The following is a 20,324-nucleotide window of genomic DNA, read 5'->3' as shown; positions in this document are numbered from 1 at the left end:
TATTGAGCTTCCTATAATCCACACAGAATCTCTTCGTGCCATCAGGTTTAGGTACCAACACCACAGGTGAACTATAAGGTGAGTTTGAAGGTTCAATGACTCCCATGTCAATCATTTTCCTAACTTCCTCTTGTAACGAATCTCGCATCGAGAGTGGTACAGGGTAAGGCTTTGCTTTGATTGGCTTATCAGTAGTTAACTTGATGTCACATTTGAGAACATCAGTTTTGCCAGGTACATCAGTCAGGACATCAGTGAACTTGGATAACACCCGTTTAACCTCGTGTGATTGGCCTACACCTAATTCGTCATTTACGACAACATCCGATGCCGATTCACTCTGATTAGTCTGCAGCGCAGGTAGTTCGAAACAACTTTCCTGCTCCTCATCCTCAGACATTGAAATGACTGTAGTCCCAACCACATTTGACTTGTCCCTACTTATGTACTCTTTCAGCAGGTTTGCATGAAAACTTTTCGACTTCCCATTGACATCGATTGAATAGCTCGATTCGCCAGTTTCATTCAATACGGTGAATGGCCCCTTCCACTGCATCAACAGCTTGTTTTGATCAGTAGGCAAGAGTATCAACACCAAATCACCTGGTTTGAACTTGCGACTTTTAGCCTTCCGGTTATATTACTTTTTGTACCTCTCCGACGATTCCTGTAACTCTGATCTAGCCAGAGCGCAAGTCTCCTCTAGCCGTTCTCTCAAATCTAGGACATACTGATATGTTGACCTAGTTTCAGGGTTGTCCACTTCAGATGTCCACATCTCCTTCAAAATGGCCATAGGACCTCTCACTGTCCTACCATAGAGTAACTCGAACGGTGCGAAACCTGTGCTGGCTTGCGGAGCCTCCCTATACGCAAATAGTAGTGGTCCTATATAGCGGTCCCAGTCTGACGGTCTCTCCTCACACATGCGCTTTAGCATCTTCTTCAAGGTACCATTGAATTTCTCAACTAGACCGTTGCAGATCGGGTGGTAGGGGGTAGTGGTGAGTTGTCGCAGTGACAGTAATCGACTCACCTCCTTCATCACATCTGAGGTAAACTGTGACCCCCTGTCAGTCAGGATCTCAGATGGGACTCCCACTCTTGAAAATATGTCCACCAAAGCTTCTGCCACTCTCTCAGTATCTATGTTACGCAATGGAACTGCCTCAGGGAACCTTGTTGCATAATCGACAAGTGTTAGGATATACCGATTCCCATGCTTGGAAGTAGGACTGATCGGTCCGACAATGTCTACCGCCACCCTCTTGAATGGTGTGTCAATCAAGGGCATGTGACCCAATGGGACCTTGGTGACCCTTCCCTTATCACATGTTCTCTGGCAAATATCGCATGACTTGCAATAACGCATTACGTCGGATCCTACACCTGGCCAGTAGAACTGAGACTGAACTTTGTCAGTTGTCTTGGCTATCCCTAGGTGACCCGCCATAATACTGTCATGAGCCAGTTTCATCACTTGATTTCTGAACTTTTCGGGTACAACCAATTGGTCACTAGGCTTGTCATTCCCCGAAACTTTGCGATATAGAATTTCATTCCTAAAAATGAATTCGGAGATCCCCTCTTTACCTTTCAGTGGTCTGGGATTCCCAACATGCTTGAAGCAATTTTTGAGGGTTGAATCCTCCTTCTGAGCTTGTCTCAATTGCTCAGGTGTTACGTCATCCATAGGAACATTAGCCGTTTTTAGGGGTTTCAGATTTTCATTTCGTTTTTGCTTTTGTGCACGTGTCTCTACGGCACCTCCAATATCTGAGTCATCGCCTACGTCATCACTTGGAATCATTTGATCCGCAGCGACTTCCGGTTCATCACGTGACTCAACACTGGTTCCTATTTCAACACTAGCTGTTTCTTCCACATTGTGAGGTTCACACTGCTTACTTGGAACTTCTTTTACACTCCAATCTGGGTCGGGATTCTCAGGACCTCGAACACCAGGAACATTCCCAATTATTAAGTCATACACTGGCCTCCTCATACAGAGAGCCTTGAGGGATCCTGTGAAAAAGGGCGTGTCCACCGCCACGTTAGCTTCTGGAATCTTCCTCACTGTACCGTCAATCAGTACACACAGTTGATCTACACCGGTCAACTGATCATTGGAGATCAAATTTCTCCTAACGATGACACCAGAACACCCGCTATCGCGTAACACTGACACCTTCCTCCCTTTAAGATAGCCCTCAACCACCGGCATGTGCTCCTTAACATCTGACAAAATTTTCTCAGTAATGTCGGTAGGCTCCTCACACGCCGCACTGACTATTGGGATCTCGTGACCACACGCTAAATTAAATGAATAGCTGTCACTTTCCTTGATTTGTTTCATCAAACACAGATTCGCGGTTTGTCCGCTACGATGATCTTTTTGCGACCCATCGCTCGATCCTAGTTTGTCGGGTTTGGTATTTTCAGTCGCGACCGCCGATTGCGCTTTAAACTTCTGCCTGCAATCGTTTGCCTTATGCCCCAATTTCCCGCAAACAAAGCATGTTATGGCTGAACGCGTGTTTCTGTTTTCACCAGCGTCCACAATTTTGGTTTTGTATTCCTGACTGTTGGGGTTACCGTCAGGTTTTTTCACATTTCCCTGATTTGGTTGGAAGGATTTCACACATTTTTCAAGATCCCTGTGATGCGCTTCTAAGTATTTGTCAGCCAGCTCTGACAGCGCTTTAGAAGTCTTGCAGTCATGTTCTCTCAGGAATAATGCCAATTCCTTGCTGCATACATTTAGGAACTGCTCCCGCAACATGAGATCTGAAAATTCCTCGAACGTTTTGTTAATTCCGCCCATTTCCAACCATCTGGCCATATAATTTTCCAACCTTGCCATGTATTGAATTGATGTTTCTCCCTTTGTGGGCCTTTCTCGTCTGAATTTCTGACGGAAGCCTTCCTCTGTGAATTGAAATCGTTTCAACAGGGCTTTCTTTAGCTTTTGATAATCTTGTGAGTCGTCGGGTGGCAGCCTAGAGTAAACACAGAGACTTTCTCCCTTTAGACACAGACTCAAATTTAATGCCCATTGTTCCTCTGGCCACTCTTGCGCTGTTGCGAATCGCTCGAAGCGCAGCAAGTATGCGTCGAGGTTTTCCTTCTCATCAAAGTGAGGCATTTTGGGCGTTGGGATTCTATTTGGCTCGCGGCTTGAAGTGGAGCTATGGGAGGAATTCAAATCGGCATCGCCATTGCTATTTTGCTGCAACTCAGCTTGCTTTTCAAGCTTAGCCAATTCAAACATTCTTTGCTTTTCCGCCTCAGCCCTTTGCTTTTCCGCCTCATCCCTTTGCTTTTCCGCCTCAGCCCTTTCTTTTTCCGCCTCAGCCCTTTCTTGTTGCCTTTCGTCACCAGCGATCTGCTGCTGTTCTTTGACGAAGTTTAAGAGTTCGCCACCCGTAAGACCCATTTTAGCACCCAAACTCAGTTAATTCTCTAATATCCATCATTCAGTCAGGCAAACACATGTACCAATAACAATATATCAAATATATATGGGTTCAGAAACTTCTCAGTTTGTAAGTCACTTCGGGATATACTCCTTTCTGGTGTTTTACACTTTTCCCGTTTTGTTTCTATTTTTTTAAACACTTCCCCTTTTGTTTCTATCTTTTAAACAATTCCCGGATAAGCCCCCATTAATTGTCACAACTTCCGTGGGATAATACAAAATGGCACCCTCTAGCGCCCCCTCTGTTGCGACCCCGGGTTTTTCCTTTGGCCTTCAAAGCCGATAAAAATAAAATTTTAGATAGATTCAGGGAAGTAAACTCAAAGGACCAAAAGACTACTGAGAGGTTTCTGAAAGTTAACAAAACGATATATTTACAATGATACGATCTCTACTGATTTGTACAAGGATTATTGGTACTAGAAATTTGGAATATTACAGACAGATTTTACAATATTATACGGCCGTTAATTTTTTAAAAGATTACTTAACTTATCTTACACGGCGCGTGCCGGCTCTCGGTTCCTTTCGTAGCTGTTCTGACCTCCTTGCGTCACCAACAACGATGTCGGGATTCTCCCTCGTAGGCTGGTATCCCGTGACTTGGTCAGGAGCAAAACCGTTCCCCGCTGGTCCAATTCGACTCAACGTTTGTATCCCAAGGATGGCTTCCTCCTGGGTGAACTCCGAAAAACTCTGCCGAAGTCACGCCTGTCCCGGTTAAACGACGCACCAATCTTATAAACAAACAGTCCACCGGTTCCTGCGTCCGTCCCCTCGATTATTAATCTTTTATCTCAGATGAATTTCTTTCACAATAGGTCGGAAAAAACTGAACTCCTCATCACCGAAAATATCTCTTCTTATATATAGCCGGGTTTAATCTCCCGAAAGTTCTTTTCCAGGAATCCTGACGGAAAAACATCGAGGATCATCCATGTCTCGAAGATACGACTGATAGATCAACGTTCATTGGTCGACGATATCCGGTCACCTGCTAAAAATAACTTCCCGTATGTTCTGGAAATTTGTACTCGCTAATACCGAATAGCGCCATCATTTCTCGTAGCTTCCAGAAAAAACGCACAAGTTGTCAGTCACGACGAGTGACCTACTTATCACCCTGACCAGCATATACTGAATACACGTACAATGAATAAAGTCGTTCGTGACATATGTGTTATGTGTCCCCCCCACCCCCCTTCCCCATTCAACAACTTCTACAAGTTAAGGAATAATCAGAGCAGTTAGTTATACAGAGTAACATGAAACAACAACATTAGAAGAACGAACTAAAAACCTTGTCTTTGCTTAAATGTCACATAACTTCGGATTTTGTAACATTTTGTGTTATTTATTGTAATTTGGAATTATTAGTCTGTTTGTCTTTTTTTTCCCCTGAACATCACCACACAATAATTTGTTAATTCTAAACCGGAAAAACAAAGACATAATTGCAAGGAAAACAGAGAAGAGAGAATAGAAAAAGAAAGCTGCCTGCAAATTATGCATAGCGTATGTTGCGATCCCATAGGAGGGCATAGAAGGATTGTTGCGCGAAAGGAGTACAACAAGAGTACATAGCCCGTCGAAACTGGAATAATGATTGAAACAATGGAGGCACATATCCGATGAAACATAAAAAAAAATTAATAGTGGTGGATGTCATAGGAAGAGGCAAATAACGGTGCCGAATGATAGACACGAAGTTATATTTTAATATTTCGATTCTATTAAACGAATGACAGTTTAATTCTAGAGCAGTAAGTGCTGTCACGAATGATTGCACAGTAAGAAAGAAAAAAGAGAGTATGTATGTTATGAAAGGACCAAAAATTATATAGGCGAATAAGACAAAAACGTGTAATAATGTCTTTTGACATTTTCTCGATACATATAATTTAACCACACCGACTGGAATAACAACACCTGAAAATTGAGAACTGGAAATTCTGGAGGTAGCTTTCTTGTCATTTGGTAACAGATTATTTGTAAAAACGCTATGAGATCATTATTATAGTATGTTACATTCTCATCTGCTCACCCCTGCTACTTGATAGGTTTCTATGTTTCCGATAAAGTGAATGTGCTCAAATACCCAAATAGTACTCTTTAACTCTACTTATGACACCATGTATGTGCTTGTATAACAAATGTATAACAAGATGACTTTATTCTTGTGTGCAAAGTTTAAGAATGTGTCTGTTTTGGGTTTAAGCTTCAATTTTATTAATCATGATAAAGGCTCAAAGTTACACCAAGTTTTTTACTAATCAGTTGTCAGTTGTGACTTTTGGTTAAATATGTTTTGAATGAAATATCAATTTCAGCTACCAAAAAGAAGTAAAGTTGAAGATTTCAAGATTTGAGTCCACCCCATGGCCTCCGCTGGGGCTTTGCCCCTGGACCCCATCAGGGGCAGTAAGATGGACCCCTGGACCCCACCCGACAGAAGCACACTCTTTGCGTTGTTTTTGTGCCCCGTATTTCAATTGGGATTGACGCCCTGGCTGGTCTTAACCTTATTGATAAAAACGGATTTCTGTTGGAAAGATAACTGTTAAAAATAATAGAGCAATTGACCCGAGCCCCATAAAACTCATTTTTATGAAGAAATGTGACAATCCAAATACTTTTAATGTTAAAGGTTAACTTTGGTTAAAAACACCATAGAAGCAACACACACATTATGACACTAACTATACTCCACAAGCTCAGTCTGTTTTTCTAGTAAAAAGTAGAAAACATATCGTCAATAGAAAACAGTAACATCACTTTGCAATATTTAACGCTTCACCGCACACAGTTTGTCTACTTCCAACGACGTCAATCTACTTTATGAGAGTAAAAACATGTAGTACAAACACCAGTAGGTTGAAGAGATTTTAAATGGAAATAAAATACTGATGCCTTCCAATATGCCAGACAAATGTGACAATTTTAAGCATATTTAGCATCTAATAAGTACAACGCATTGTTACAGAACTAATGTTAACGTCTTAGTTACATCAACATTTCTACAACAAAGCTCCCAAAAATACTGAAGAGCAAGACCACTCTTAAGACCGACTCAATAAACAGGATAAAAAACAACGATGGGTCCGTTTTACTTCAATGGAAGAAAGAAAAACAAAACACTTTTTTTTCTTATACTGTCATACTCTTGGCGTATATTTTGAACCATTAAAGTCAACACTTAAAATGAACCCCGCACCAAGTCTATACCTCAACTTTCCCTGTTGAGTGAAATGATTTCCTTCGAACGATTTATAATTTTATTAAAACAAGCGAAATGGTTGCTATTGTCAGCTCAAATGAAATGATTAATATAATTATTACGGGAGTTCAATTCGGAAGAATTACTTTGAGTCATCCTGCTTTGTAGATTATTAAAGGAGGACGGCGAAACAAGACCGTATAAGGGAGATAGAGAACAGGGATGAAGTTCATGTGATCGACGCTGCTACTGACACGACTTCCCAGCAAAATATCGATGAGGTACTTTTAATATTTTGTACTGTTGAATAGAATCATGTGAATAGAATATTTTACACAAATTGTATTGCAATCGATAATTCATTCTTCACTGTTGGTTACGATATACGATAACATTACGTATTACTATTTACAAGAGTGTAACATTATTTTGATCAGTTGGTTTTCCTTCCTCACAACGTTATATGCACTGGAGAATTGAAAAGATTGTTTCAGATAGTTATAGCTACACGCATTGGCGGCGGAACCGGGGGGGGGGGGCTTGGGGGCTCAGCCCCCAATGAAAAAGTTGAGGGGGCAAATGCATGATAAGCCCCCCCCCCCCAATATTTACCAAGGCTCCGAAACGTGCATCTGCCCATTTTTCAATGCATACTTGTCGATCTGTTCGATGTACACGTTTACTATATAGGTGTAATAATGCTGGGGGACCCTCGGCCCGTCCCCTGGCTATAGACCACATTGTCACCCCAACCGCGTCTTTAAGGGGTGGGGTGGGAGTGGTGGGGAGCAGGGCGAACATGGGGGGGGGGCTGTATGTACGGAGCATTGCAGCCAGAGCATTCAAACGATATGATAATTGATTGTCTGTATCATGCCTCTTCGAATATAAGTGTTTTAAATAAGAGTGTAATAAGCTAAACGCTACACTCATCAAAATTTGCGTTTACACTACGAGTACACGCAAGGCGTGGAACATGGCTCTTTTTTTAAACGCAATCAATTATTAAACGAACAAAAGTACAATATTAGCATTTCACCAGTACTGCATAGGGTACATGCATTCGTGACAGTGCTTGGTTCATAGAAATTTGTTGACAACTGCACATGGTTTTGGAATTACCCATTTGTTGACATTAAGAAATGCTTTCTGTTTTTTCTTATGACATTTCTTTAATTATTGCATTTAATTGCAAGTAGTAATTGACTACACTCAAAAACGTCTTTGCGAGTATACTATGAGTAATAGCTACTCTCTTAAAACACCATCGAATATACAAATTACAATGTTTTTACAGATTTGTACGTGCAATCTGAGAAATTGCAGGCTTGAGACCCATATTTTAGGGCTAGGTATTCGCAGCATAAAACACTCGGGAAGTGCCGTTTCCGGCTATCTGGGGGTTTGAAAACCCCAACATTTTCTTGTACGCTCCGCGCCAACCGATGGTGGCGCTCCGCTTAGATAGTCTCCACTCTCCACACATTAGCCCCCCCAATAATTCCCCCGTTCCGCCGCGCCTGGCTACACGTAAGTTCATTATAAACAGTACTGTGCACAGATGTCCCATTTAACATTTGCTGTCTAGAATGATCCATTAAATTAAATTGATAATAGCACCAGCTTGTACTTGCAGGAATAGATTTTAATATCCTAAACGGAGAATTGCTTTTCAGTTCATTGAAAACCACTCTAACCAAAAATGTTTTTCTTGTGTTGCTGTCTTTTGTGGATCAACTGTGTTCAGCTAAATGATTCGAGCTTATCTCAATATCTTCTTAATTGTGATATGCCATCTAATATCAGCTCGAAACTTAATCAAATCTGTTTCGCTGACTGATCTAATGGATTTTACACGTTCAGTTGCAGTTTCAGTGAATACCACACTTACCAGAAATGTCGCTCTTGTTAAGATAAACTACTACAGAGTTTTGTAGTTGACCTATTTCTAAATGGAGGTGCCTCAGTTGCTCAATCTCAGTTTTGTGATGAGTAATAATCTGTAGATAAACTTGACGTCCAATAAATTACTAAATTAATGTTATGTTATACCAACTTAAAATTTGATATCAATATAGACATATTTGCACGACAAACAGGTTTCTTCATACAACCGTTTTGGTATTTTTTGGATAAAATGTAATTGATGATCATAATGTCAAACTATTTAAACTATATGCGAAGGTTAGTAGCCAATTATGGCCCCGGGAGTAATTGAGACGTCATGTTGTAAATAACAGTTGAACACGCTTTTTTCATCCTTAATCCTTCATTTCAGATGGCCGTCAATAGAGAGAACAACACCAGTGAGTCGGAACAAGAATCTCCCGGTAAGGCAATGCACAATATTTAGGCTTCAGCTACATGTAATACCACCCCCCCCCTCCCCTCCCAACCTTCTCTTTCTCACACACACACACCAGTACAAGATCTTTGGAGAAAGCTATCAGCAATCCACACAAAGAAGCTCAGACAAAATGTAGGCAAACACTCTCAATGTAGTGAAGGGTTCGAAAAGAACAAAGCTAATGCTTAGAGCTTTGACTGACTTAGAAAATATCTCTTTGGGAACATAAACAAATTTTCAATTCAATTACACTTGTTAACTCAGTGTAACTGAAGACGTTTTTAGACACGCATTCTACTCCAAGTTATAATGCCGTAGCAAGGCAATCTAACAGCTCAGCTTTATCTATAAATGATTTTGCAGCATAAACCTGATATGTCGCTCCATCAACAGTGTAGTTGTTCCATACCATTATGCCAAATGATAAGTCGATTTTTTTTTTTTGGGGGGGGGGGGGTCCTTGTGTAATCCTATTTCAACTCTAATTGTCACAGATAGAACCGACAGATATAAAGCAGGACTGCCTAAACACTCAAGCAAAAAGACCGGTAGAAGGATGATAATTAGAGGCTATTAAATGTATAAACACTAAAGTATTAAAGATAAGAAAAAGAGAAACAGTATAAGAAAACTAATCTTGCTAGAAATGGTTACTATTTGTAGAACAGCATGTAGAAAGGATGATACAAATGGAAATGCTGAACAAATTAAAAGGGAGGTGAAGGTTACCAGAATTCCAAATGAATTAAGATAGCTAATCCTTTGTAGGCAACAATTTATTTAGCTTAAATCAAACCATGGGAGTACAAAAATAAATTACAAGCATAGGTATTATAGGCAATTTGTCTCTTTAAGGTCTCATATTATTCAGTGTTGAAATAACTTCCCTATCCTCCTCATGAGCTTCATCATTATATTCCTTCCGGTGAGCAACTGCATAGTGTCAGTATTCCACTTCTCGAGAATACCCCTTCAGTTAATATGTAGATGCCGGAGAGAGTGTAAAATTGTAGTGCATCACATCGTTAGATCGACGTTTTGCATGGTCGCATCATCACACGTAGTAGATGGTATTTCTATACACGTTCAGTCTCGGATTAGTCCATTCAGTATATGATGCTCTGTTTCTACTGTTCCCTTTGCTTGGAATCCCTTGTCGGTAATAAGATAATAAGGTTTGGTGTTAAGCTACATCACGTCTCCCTGTATTCGTCTAGAGAAGTTGCTTGTAGCTTTATTTTCGCATGTTCGTTAAAAAAAAAACTTGTGGGAAATAGTATATTTATGTGTATGTATAACGTTACCGGGATCACATCGATATTTCTTTGCTAACCTCAGTACATATTTGTCCATAAACTACGTTTAATGTGTTGGTAAACATTCCAATGCCGTTTGTCACTGACAGACTAATTGGTAAGAGTTTTTCTTGCCACAGAGACCGTGTACACTGTACATAATGTCCTTTTGATTAATGTATAATGCAGATCCCGTATTTTGTAAAACGTTCTGGGTCCTTCTTGAATATTTGTATCGTTTTACAAACTGTTCGACTTAGTAAATCACAAACAATCAGCATGAGCAAACATAATATCCAGTTAGCCATTGCCAAGTGTTTGGTAAGGTGTAAATGTTTGAATGAACATATCAGATACCGACAGTAATAATGGTTACTCTGAGAGTAAGCCTGTTTCCCTTGCTTATCTCGCCTACACAAACAACAAGCACCAAAATGCCATAATTGCGGGTGCATGTACTCACTGAAAGTAAGGTTGGTTGACAGCGACTTTCTCCATCACTCCAGCTCGCTCTACGCTGCTACAAGAACTATTCCGAGAATAATTTTGGCAATACTCAGTGTGAAAGTTATTCTTGACTAACAACATCGTTATAAGATCATTTGTATACAAGGTATATTGTACATGTCATCGTTTTCAATTTTTACGAGTTCAGATTTGCTTTACGATCAACTTAAGTAATACCCTTATATTCGATAGATCAAGAAACTGAAGACGATTTTCTGGAATACTTGGAAGAAGTTGGTCTAGTGAACTATTTCCCACGGAAGCTCACCCTGAAAGCGGCCACAGAGGTTAGACTGATCCCAAACAACGATGATCAAATTGAAACAGATGAAAACAACGATGATCAAATTGAAACAGATAAAAACAACGATGATCAAATTGAAACAGATGATTTACCTTTTCTGTTTATCAGTAAGCTAACCTCACTAGATAGTAGGATTACATGGAAAGAGAAACTTCACATAGAAGGAAGTGCAAGAGATTTCATATATGTAATTCTTCATTGTTCCGATAATCATTTAAGACAGCATTTGCTGGAGAAATTTGCATCTTGTCAACTTGCCGTGCCAGTCTTATTACCTGGGGTCAGAGATGACGCGAAACCAGAGCTTCTTATTTGGGCACTAAGTCGTGTTGTAAAAAAATGGAAAGAAAACGAAACATCTCTTGCACCAGAAAAACGTATGGTAAGTGAGCCTGTATTTACTACTGCATTCATAAGATTCGGTGATATTCCAATCTCCAAGTCGTCTATTTTAAATAATGTCATTGGTAGAGCTCAATGTAATGAAACATTTCGATATTTTTCGTCTTATGAAGATGAAAAAGAGTACGTTTACTATTGTTCTGGATCAGTAGAAGCCCAATGGTATCTGCCAATGTACGGCAGAAAAGAGGAGTTGTTGAAAGAAGTTACGTTATTGTTGAATCTGAGAGGTGATTCCAGAGAATTTACTACCGAAAGTGAGTTTATGTGCAGGGTAGCTAATGCTGTATTCCTGTTTGTAGATAAAGACAATGTGGAATGCTACAAGAAAGAAATTGATGATATAAAGAAAAGATCCAAAAATTTTTTCGTGATACATTTGATTCCACAAAAAGAAAACAAGGGCAGGCAAACACGTAAGCAACAGCTCAACAGTGAGCATAAGACACTAAAAATCGATGCAAACGATGATAGTGTTGATTTCGGCTTAGAACGTAATGCAACAGACCTTGCAAAAATCATTTGTAAGAAGATTATGCAATACTGCAAGTCCACAAGCCGTGATAAATACCATTCAATTGAAGACTGGCAAAAGTTTTGCTTTAATGAAGTAACCGTGGATCAGGAAAATGATTCCTATAACAAAGCAAAACAACTGATGCAATCCTCCTTTCCGAAAACTGAATCCATTGAGGAAGTTAATATATCATATTTACAATTACAAGTCGAATGGGGTAAATGGGTCGAAGCTGATAAAAATCGTTTGTGTGGTGGGGTCCAAACTGTTAATCATCAGTTAGAAGCAAAGGATAAAACTAAACGTGATATGAGGAAAAAATCAAAGAGAAAAAGGTTTATCTTGAAAACAGTTATGCTTGACGAAAATGATCTTTTGCATTATTTCATGTCCTTTTTTCAAACACATATCGCAAAAATGGCTGCCAATGAAATTCTTCCATTACTTCAGAGAATCAACGTGTTGAATACTAAACTGCATGATAGACGAAAGTCTGCCATGAAGACAGCTTTGGCAAGTGAAAAAAGTAAACTGCAAAATGAAATTATAGACTTGCAAAAACAGCTCCTAAAAGAAAGCCAACAAGTTAATGCGAAAAACATTAGTTGCGAACACTTTATTCGTGAATTAGGACAATGGTATGAAGCAAACCTGAAAGAGGAAAATGCTCACGAACAAAATGAATTGCTGGTTAACCTGGCATCAAAATTACTTCTTGCAGGATATCCATTGGAACTTTTAGATGGGGACACTGTTTACATTCCCATTAAATGGATTACTGGCGTCTTAAAGAACCTAGCAAAGACGCTTAATAACCCAAGAGTATTTGTTTTGTCTATAATTGGTATCCAGAGTGGTGGAAAGTCAACGTTATTGAATAGTATGTTTGGTGTCAAGTTTCCGGTACGTGCTGGTAGATGCACACGGGGGTTATACCTACAATTGTTAGAAGTGAACAAAGCATTTCATGAGCAACTTGTTTTGAGTATCTTCTGATTATTGATACTGAAAGATTGCATTCTCCAGATCGAACTGTTCTTAACGACCACACATTTGATAATTCGATAGCGACACTGGTCATGTGTATCGGGGACCTTACCCTATTGAATATCGGTCAAGAAACTATTGGCCCAGATATGATTGGCATATTGCAAATAGTTGTCCATGCTTTGATAAGAATGAAGGAAGTCAAATTAGTTTCTAATTGCAGAATTATTCAGCAAAGAGTGAGCGACGAAGCAGCTGCCGCTGGAAATAAAGCTAACATGACTAAAATAAAGGATGCTCTCAACAAAGTCACTCGTACTGCTGCTGATGAGGAAAAAGTAGATCACATTCAAGATTTTTCAGATGTATTTCCTCTAGCTGAAGACGATGACTTGCAGTTTTTCCCATGCTTGTGGATGGGTTTAATGTCTCCTCCAAATCCTGGCTATAGTGATAAAATTCACGCCTTAAAGGAAGCCATTTTCAAACCAAAAGTAGATCAATCGGTAATCCCGCCTCGGTTAACACTGGCAAAGTTTGTTCAAAGGTTGGAGGATGTATGGAAGGCAGTGAAATCAGAAGATTTCGTCTTCAATTTCCAAAATAGTTCTGATGCCCTCAGTAACCAAAGATTCCGACTAGAGCATAGTAAACTTAATGGAAAAATGAGAACTGGGATATTTAAATGGGACCTTGATAATGGTGCACATATCAAGGCTGCAACGAAAGAAGAGTTTTACTCAAAGCTGAACATTGTAATAAATGCTAAATGCGCAGATGTAAATAACAAAATAGATGAATACGCAAAGAAGCATGCAGACGAAGAGGAGGTGAAAAGACGTCATGAGAGTATCAAAAATGAAACGATCGACATTGGTAAAAATATTGAAAGAGGTATCAAAGAAAACAAAGAGATACAATTACAAAATGAGGCTGATGTAGAAGGATTGGAAGAATTCATCAGAAAGGCAAAAGAAGAACTGAAATGTGAGGCTAAAAAAGCCGCAAAACAATTAAAGGACACACAAACTCTGTCCTATTGGCAGGAACACCATGAGGAATTGGATAATCAATTTGGCATACTTTGGGATAAAAAAATCAAACAGCTTGCAAAAAACTTCAATAAATTTACAATTACTGAGAAACAAATCAAGCAGGCGTGTGATAGCAGTCTTAGAAAACTAATGATTGGTACAGCACATAACAAAGCTTACACTGGCGAGATGCGAGATGACAAGAAAAAAGGGGGGTCCTTTTTCGAGAAGGGGGGAAACTTTGCTCATTGGCTTGGCAGATCTTTTTTGGGATCCAAGGACGGAATGGACGAAGTTCAAAGATTAGTTTTGGGAATTGTAAATCGTCATAGCAATGATCTTAGAGATCACGCGAAAGTCAAACCGTTTGAAAAATGTCGCGTAGATACTATTTTATCAGAAGTGTACAATGTATTAGAGGACAAAAAGGTAACTCGTGAAACTTTGGTTAGTACCCTTAGTGATGTTCAGAAGGAGGTTTGTACAGTTTGCAAAGATTGTCAACGAAAGTATGAAAGTCACAATTCATTACAAAGAATGTTTGACATTGAGAAGGACTGTTTAAAAGACGAATTTAAAGGCTATATTGATGAAACCATTAAGAGTGGAGCGGCTGTAAAGCGATCATATACTGAGTGTGTGACAGTTTTGCGAAATGTAACTTTAAATACCTTCAATGTAAAACTCTTAGAACAAATGAGGAAAGACGATTGCTATTATAATAAGCAGAGAATGCTTGGCAGAATTTTAGAAGAGCTCTGTCTTAAGAAAGATCCAAAATTGTATCTTGATTTATACAGGACAATGATACATTCGTTAGGGATTGGTTGAGCCAAAAGGTTGTAACTGAAATAAAAACAAGGTCTCAATATTGGGTTACAGACGTAATATATAAAAAAATCAGTGAAATACTTGGTTATGTTCAATCTGCATTACGTAAGACTAAACATGTATTGACGGAACGTGAAGGTAAACAAACAACAAAATTTCGGGAATGGGCAAATACATTTGTGAAATGTGAGTACATGTCAGAGTATGGAATGGATATACAGTTTTCCGTTGAGGATTTCAATCTAAGCGACATTAAAGAATTTACCAACATGTTGTACACAATGTTCAGTTTGCACTTGAAAACAGATATTACTAAAGGATGGGACTTAGACAATCTAAGTGATCCATCAGTCGCATCTCAGCTTCATTCAAAAATGAAGGATGTGACAAGAGAAATCTTAGATCAGTTAGGAACGTGTAAGGAGGTTTGTCCTTTCTGTTATGTGCCCTGCCATCTGCAAAACAGAGGAAAACATAAACACACAGCTACCTTTCATTACTCACATGGTGTAGCAGGATATCATTACGAAAAGTCAAACAAACTAGCATCTGAGCAGTGCAATATGTTAGTAGCCTCCGACGCTGAATATTTATGCCGCGAAGGGCCACCAGAGGAGTATAAGCTTTACAAGGAGTATGCCAAGGATTATCCTTCTTGGGATATTACCCCAATTCAAGGGGAAGCTCCAATAATATACTGGAAGTGGGTATTGCAAACTTTTAATAAAGATTTTGCGAAGTTGTACGGTGTAAACCCAGCAGATCTCCCAAATGAATGGGGTAAAGTTTCAGAGCAAGATGCATTAAAATGTTTAAGGGAGGAGTACTGTATTACTAAAAGGTAACTCGACAGCAGCATAGGTTTTAGTACAAGACGGTACACGTATATTTAAGATACAACAGATGTTGTCATCGCAAATAACACCACGCGCAGTACACATATTCTACAGATCTGATATATCATTCAGTAAAGTATCGTTTACAGTAACCGTTTTAAGATCTAGTTAAATTATATTGCAAATTTGGAGGGAGAAAAAGTGTAAAACAGAGGAAAGAAATATAATAGGAGATAGTTGGTGACATAAGTTTACCATCACTGTGGACTTGAATCATTGTCCAGTTTAACTCTTGAATGTTAATTTCGATTTTGTACAAAGTTATAATGATACTTTCATCTTTAATTTCAAAATTATTATCGAAAGTTTATGATCCTTGTGTCAATCTGATGAAAACAACAATCTGTAATTGGCGCATCCCAACTAATATTTATATTGTGTCTATTTAAAAAGAAAAATTGTTTCGCTAAAATATGATATATTGTAAATGCATACATTTAACGTCTCATATGAACACAACTTCAATGGATCTTGTTCGAAATCGCGTGGAATTGCCTCTTAGACTTTGTTTCTGAAAGTAAAACTTCAGGAGTCAACTTTATAAGTTTTTAAGCATTTTTGACACTTTAAAATCCATGAGCTGATATAGCTTATATTTCCAAACCGTTTTGATAACTGAAACTAACTGTTAATGTTTCTTTTAAGAGACAAATCATTGAAAACAATATTTAACGTATAAATTTTTTTCAGAAGCATGTATATTCGTTACAAAAAAGTTAACTTTGTTTCATTAAACAATATTTACAAATTAACACACATCGATATAAGAAACCAAACTTGTAACTATGAAAAGTTTTAAGAAAAGAAAATTGTAATTTTGAAAATAATTTAAGTTAATTTAAGTTTTAATTTGTAAATTTGAAAACGATTTACCTTAATCATGCACATAAAATTAAGAAACAGTTTAAGTTGTTTTGCAATCATGGAAGTATTATTGTTTGAATATTCTCAACTGACAACAATCTACAATTTGCTGACAGCATTCTGAAGAGCTATTTGAAGTTGAATGTAATGTTATAACAGTGATATAATTTATGATTGAATTCACATTTCAATATGTAAATTATGTCACGTAAGCAAATCTTGACAGTTTATCCTTTACAATATAGTATTTTAAAATGTAATTAGAAACCATAGTAACCACAGTCAATTAACATTTATTCAACCTTAAGAAATTAATTGCCTATCACCCTTGATCGAAATATTTATCTATATTAAACTAAAAACTTTTTTTATCACTAAGGTGGTGCTTAGTCTTGACTTAAACACCTTTTTTTTTCCATATTGCTATACTTAAATAAAGCTTGGCTGTTCATATATGGAGGAGAAATTTTTGTTTGGTGTTATTTTTGCGCAGTACACAATACAGTACCTAAAATATGTTTCGTGTTGATCTTCTACATACGACACTGAAAAGTTGCTACAAGGAAACAACAGGAAAAAACGATTGAAGGATGAATTATATATATAAGTTTGAACGAATTCAGTTCAGTGACGCTCACAGTGGGGGTCCCGGTGGTGTGGTGGATTGGGGCTGAGGCCATGTCGGTCACATGTAATCGTCATTTTTGTTTTAACATTTAGCCGGGGAAGAATTAGACAAAAGCTCCCTTTCAACCACACGCAAACAAATGAAGAGTATCTATTAGCATACTTGGGTTAAGAGCTAATTAAAATAGGAAACAGGCTAACATTTTGAAAATAACACAGACTTTAAATTATTGAATGAACACAATGGCATCATTCTAGACAATTAACCAAAGCGTTAAGAGAAACTAAAGTAGCCTGAAGCTTATACTAACCTGATCATTGAATATTATCGCAAACCAACGTATGTAGTGTAGTGTAGGTTTTGCATTGAGGTAATTCTTACATATACATATACATGTGTATTTGTATTTGTATATATATATTTATACAGGGGCGGATCCAGGGGGGGGGGCCCGGGGGGCCCGGGCCCCCCTTTTTGAAAATCCTGATTTTTTTTTTTTTTTTTTTTTTTTACCGCGTTCGAGGGAAAGTGCCCCATGCGTGATCAGTGGCGTAGCTACGGGGGGCCTGAAATTGCAGACATGAGATCAGTATTTTCAGGCTAGGTACATGCTGCTTAGAATACTCGGGAAGTGCCGTTTCCGGCCATCTGGGGGGTTTGTAAAGCCAAAAATTTTCTTGTACACTCCGCGCCAACCGATGATGGCGCTCCGCTTAGATAGTCTTACGTTCAGGCGCGGCTGGACCAGTCAGACCCCCCCCCCCTGTCACAAATCCTGCATCCGCCCCTGATATGTCATTGAATATTCCACAAAACAACTTTTTATGTCCACGAAACTGTCGAAACATGATTTTCACTACTGGTAGAGATATAAAATATTGGGAATTCTGAATTTCCTGCAAACATGCGGCTGTGCCTGTTCAATACTCACTACTGTATCGCCTTAAAAAATGATGAGTGGAAATAGTTTCTCCAGGACCGTATCGTATCGTGGGTATCGAGTGCGTCTGATATACGAACGTACCTAGTACGTACGTACGTACGTCTATGATGATATGCACTGTACTGTACTGATAAAAACATAGGTGAATTTCACTCCATGGGAGTAATCACTGAGCACATTCCGGTATAAGAGTGAATTTCCACTCCATTGGAGTAAATCTTAACTCCTAATAGAGTTATATTCACTCATATTAGGAGTGAGGGTTAACTCCAATAGAGTTAAATTTTACTCTTAATTTGAAGTGCGCCGAGTGATCACTCCAATGGAACGAAATCCACTCATTTGTTTTTAGAGTGTTGCTAGATATATGAAGAAGAAATTTACATACCAATACATGTTATCGGTCATCGATTGGCACAAAAAGCCAGATTCTGATGACAGCTGCCTCAAGAAACCCAATAAATGGCCTAATAAGCACCGAGCCATCAATGTGGACCATTGTGAAACATCGATGCGTGTTAGTCTTCCACCCCCTTCCTCTAATGCTATTTAAGTCCACATGTAGGCATATCCTGCAAATTTACCGGTAGCCCACAGGGGTTTGAGTTGGGAGAAAGGCCTCGACAGCTTCAAACGACAAATGATGCCAACTTCCCTCAAGTTAAAAGTCTGGCTGAGTTGGCAAGGCCAGTCAGCATGAAAGAGAAAAAGACTTTTTTTGCATTTCTGTCACCAAAGTTGCACATCTTTTTGGTTGCTATTTTGCCTCACAGGTGCCATCTCCTGCGATCTGGGGGGTGCTGAAATCTCTAATTTTCTCTGTACGCTCCGCGCCAACCAAGGTGGCGCTCCGCTTAGATAGTAAACTCTGCCCCCCACAAGAAAGAACAGCCCCATGCCCCCCCCACTCAAAAAATCCTAGCTACGCCACTGTGCGTGTAATTTTTTGTAAATAAATTTGCAAAAAGAGTACACCATCATTCTGATAAAGTGAAGGTGAGAGGGGCACTCTGACTGCATCAATAGTCTCCATCTGGAAGGGGGCATCCAAGATGAAATGGCCTGGAGTTGCCTGGTAAAAAGTAGTTTGCATCACCACCTACTCCCCAAAGACGTAAATCCCAGCTCATTGCTCGAAATTGCAAATATATGCCCGGCAAACCATGAATACATGATTTATTGGAAATAAATTTTACTCCAAACTTTCACGAAAAGTAGCACCAGATTGCACCGAGGACCTCCATATTTTGTGAAATTTTCCCAAAGGGGAGGGGGGCACCCACTCCCCTTAGACCCCTCCCCCAGGACGACGATTAGGCATTTCCCATCTGGGCCCCCCCTTCGGCGAAATCCTGGATCCGCCACTGTTATATATAAGTATATATAAGTATATAAGTATATATATATATATATATATATATATATATATATATATATATATATATATATATATATATATATATATATATATAACAATAAACAAAAGTCAAGGAAAATCACGACATAGGCATCTACAATACTGCATTTACTAATGAGACACCTAACTCTTCGAATGATCCCTATTCCTCACCCAAAACAAATAACCACGAAACAAATAAACTACAAGGTTATAATGTCGAGCTTTAAAAGAAGTTACCTAAAGATTCTGATCTATCTTCGGAAGAGCTATCTTTTATCTCTTCGTCCATCTAGAACGTTTCATATGAGAGGGAAAAATATATAAAATGACCGCCCATCGCATAGCCTCAAAATTGAGTTATAGTTGTGAACATAATTGAAAGACTTCCAGTTCAAGAACAATAAACAAAGTCAGAGCGCAACGAACATATTCATTATATTTATTAATTATATGTCTTCATCAGCATTTTGCTGGTCTTTAATTTGTGGAAACTGGCTATACTATTTCTGTAAGTTTTTGTTAAGCCTTTCTGTTCACATAGACTACTTCTAGCCAATTGTACTAAGAATTCTGTATTGTTGGCATTTACACATATTTTGAAGAACATTTGTTAATATGTTTCGTTATGTATAAAACTATTAATTACACTCATCACGATCCTTTGTAGCGTTGTTA

The 20,324-nt window shown here is 38.7% G+C and overlaps 3 protein-coding genes across 3 annotated transcripts in view; 2 read left to right on the top strand and 1 right to left on the bottom strand.

Moving 5' to 3' along the window:
* The window catches only part of LOC139954872 (interferon-induced very large GTPase 1-like), a 297,255-nt gene that overhangs the window by 44,587 nt on the left and 232,344 nt on the right, over positions 1 to 20,324 (top strand). The gene's annotated exons all lie outside the window — the stretch shown is intronic.
* On the bottom strand, positions 626 to 4,656 carry LOC139954871 (uncharacterized). Its single transcript, XM_071954842.1, has one exon. The coding sequence runs from the start codon at positions 3,434 to 3,436 to the stop codon at positions 641 to 643; it is 2,796 nt and encodes a 931-aa protein (XP_071810943.1). The 5' UTR covers positions 3,437 to 4,656; the 3' UTR covers positions 626 to 640.
* Positions 8,513 to 20,324, top strand: part of LOC139954860 (interferon-induced very large GTPase 1-like) — a 45,792-nt gene continuing 33,980 nt past the window's right edge. Inside the window, exon 1 of the mRNA XM_071954829.1 lies at positions 8,513 to 9,025. Within this exon, the coding sequence (XP_071810930.1) occupies positions 8,974 to 9,025 (52 nt within the window). The 5' untranslated portion in view covers positions 8,513 to 8,973. The remainder of the gene's footprint in view (positions 9,026 to 20,324) is intronic.

This window comes from Apostichopus japonicus, chromosome 17 (genome assembly GCF_037975245.1).
Source record: "Apostichopus japonicus isolate 1M-3 chromosome 17, ASM3797524v1, whole genome shotgun sequence".
Lineage (NCBI taxonomy): Eukaryota > Metazoa > Echinodermata > Holothuroidea > Aspidochirotida > Stichopodidae > Apostichopus > Apostichopus japonicus.
The sequence above is the reverse complement of the archived record's forward strand: the minus strand, read 5'-3'. Positions and strand labels throughout refer to the sequence as shown.

What these genes read in the sequence shown, in the direction of transcription:
- LOC139954871 (XM_071954842.1), bottom strand. Translation starts at nt 3,436, where the DNA reads ATGGGTCTTACGGGTGGCGAACTCTTAAACTTCGTCAAAGAACAGCAG.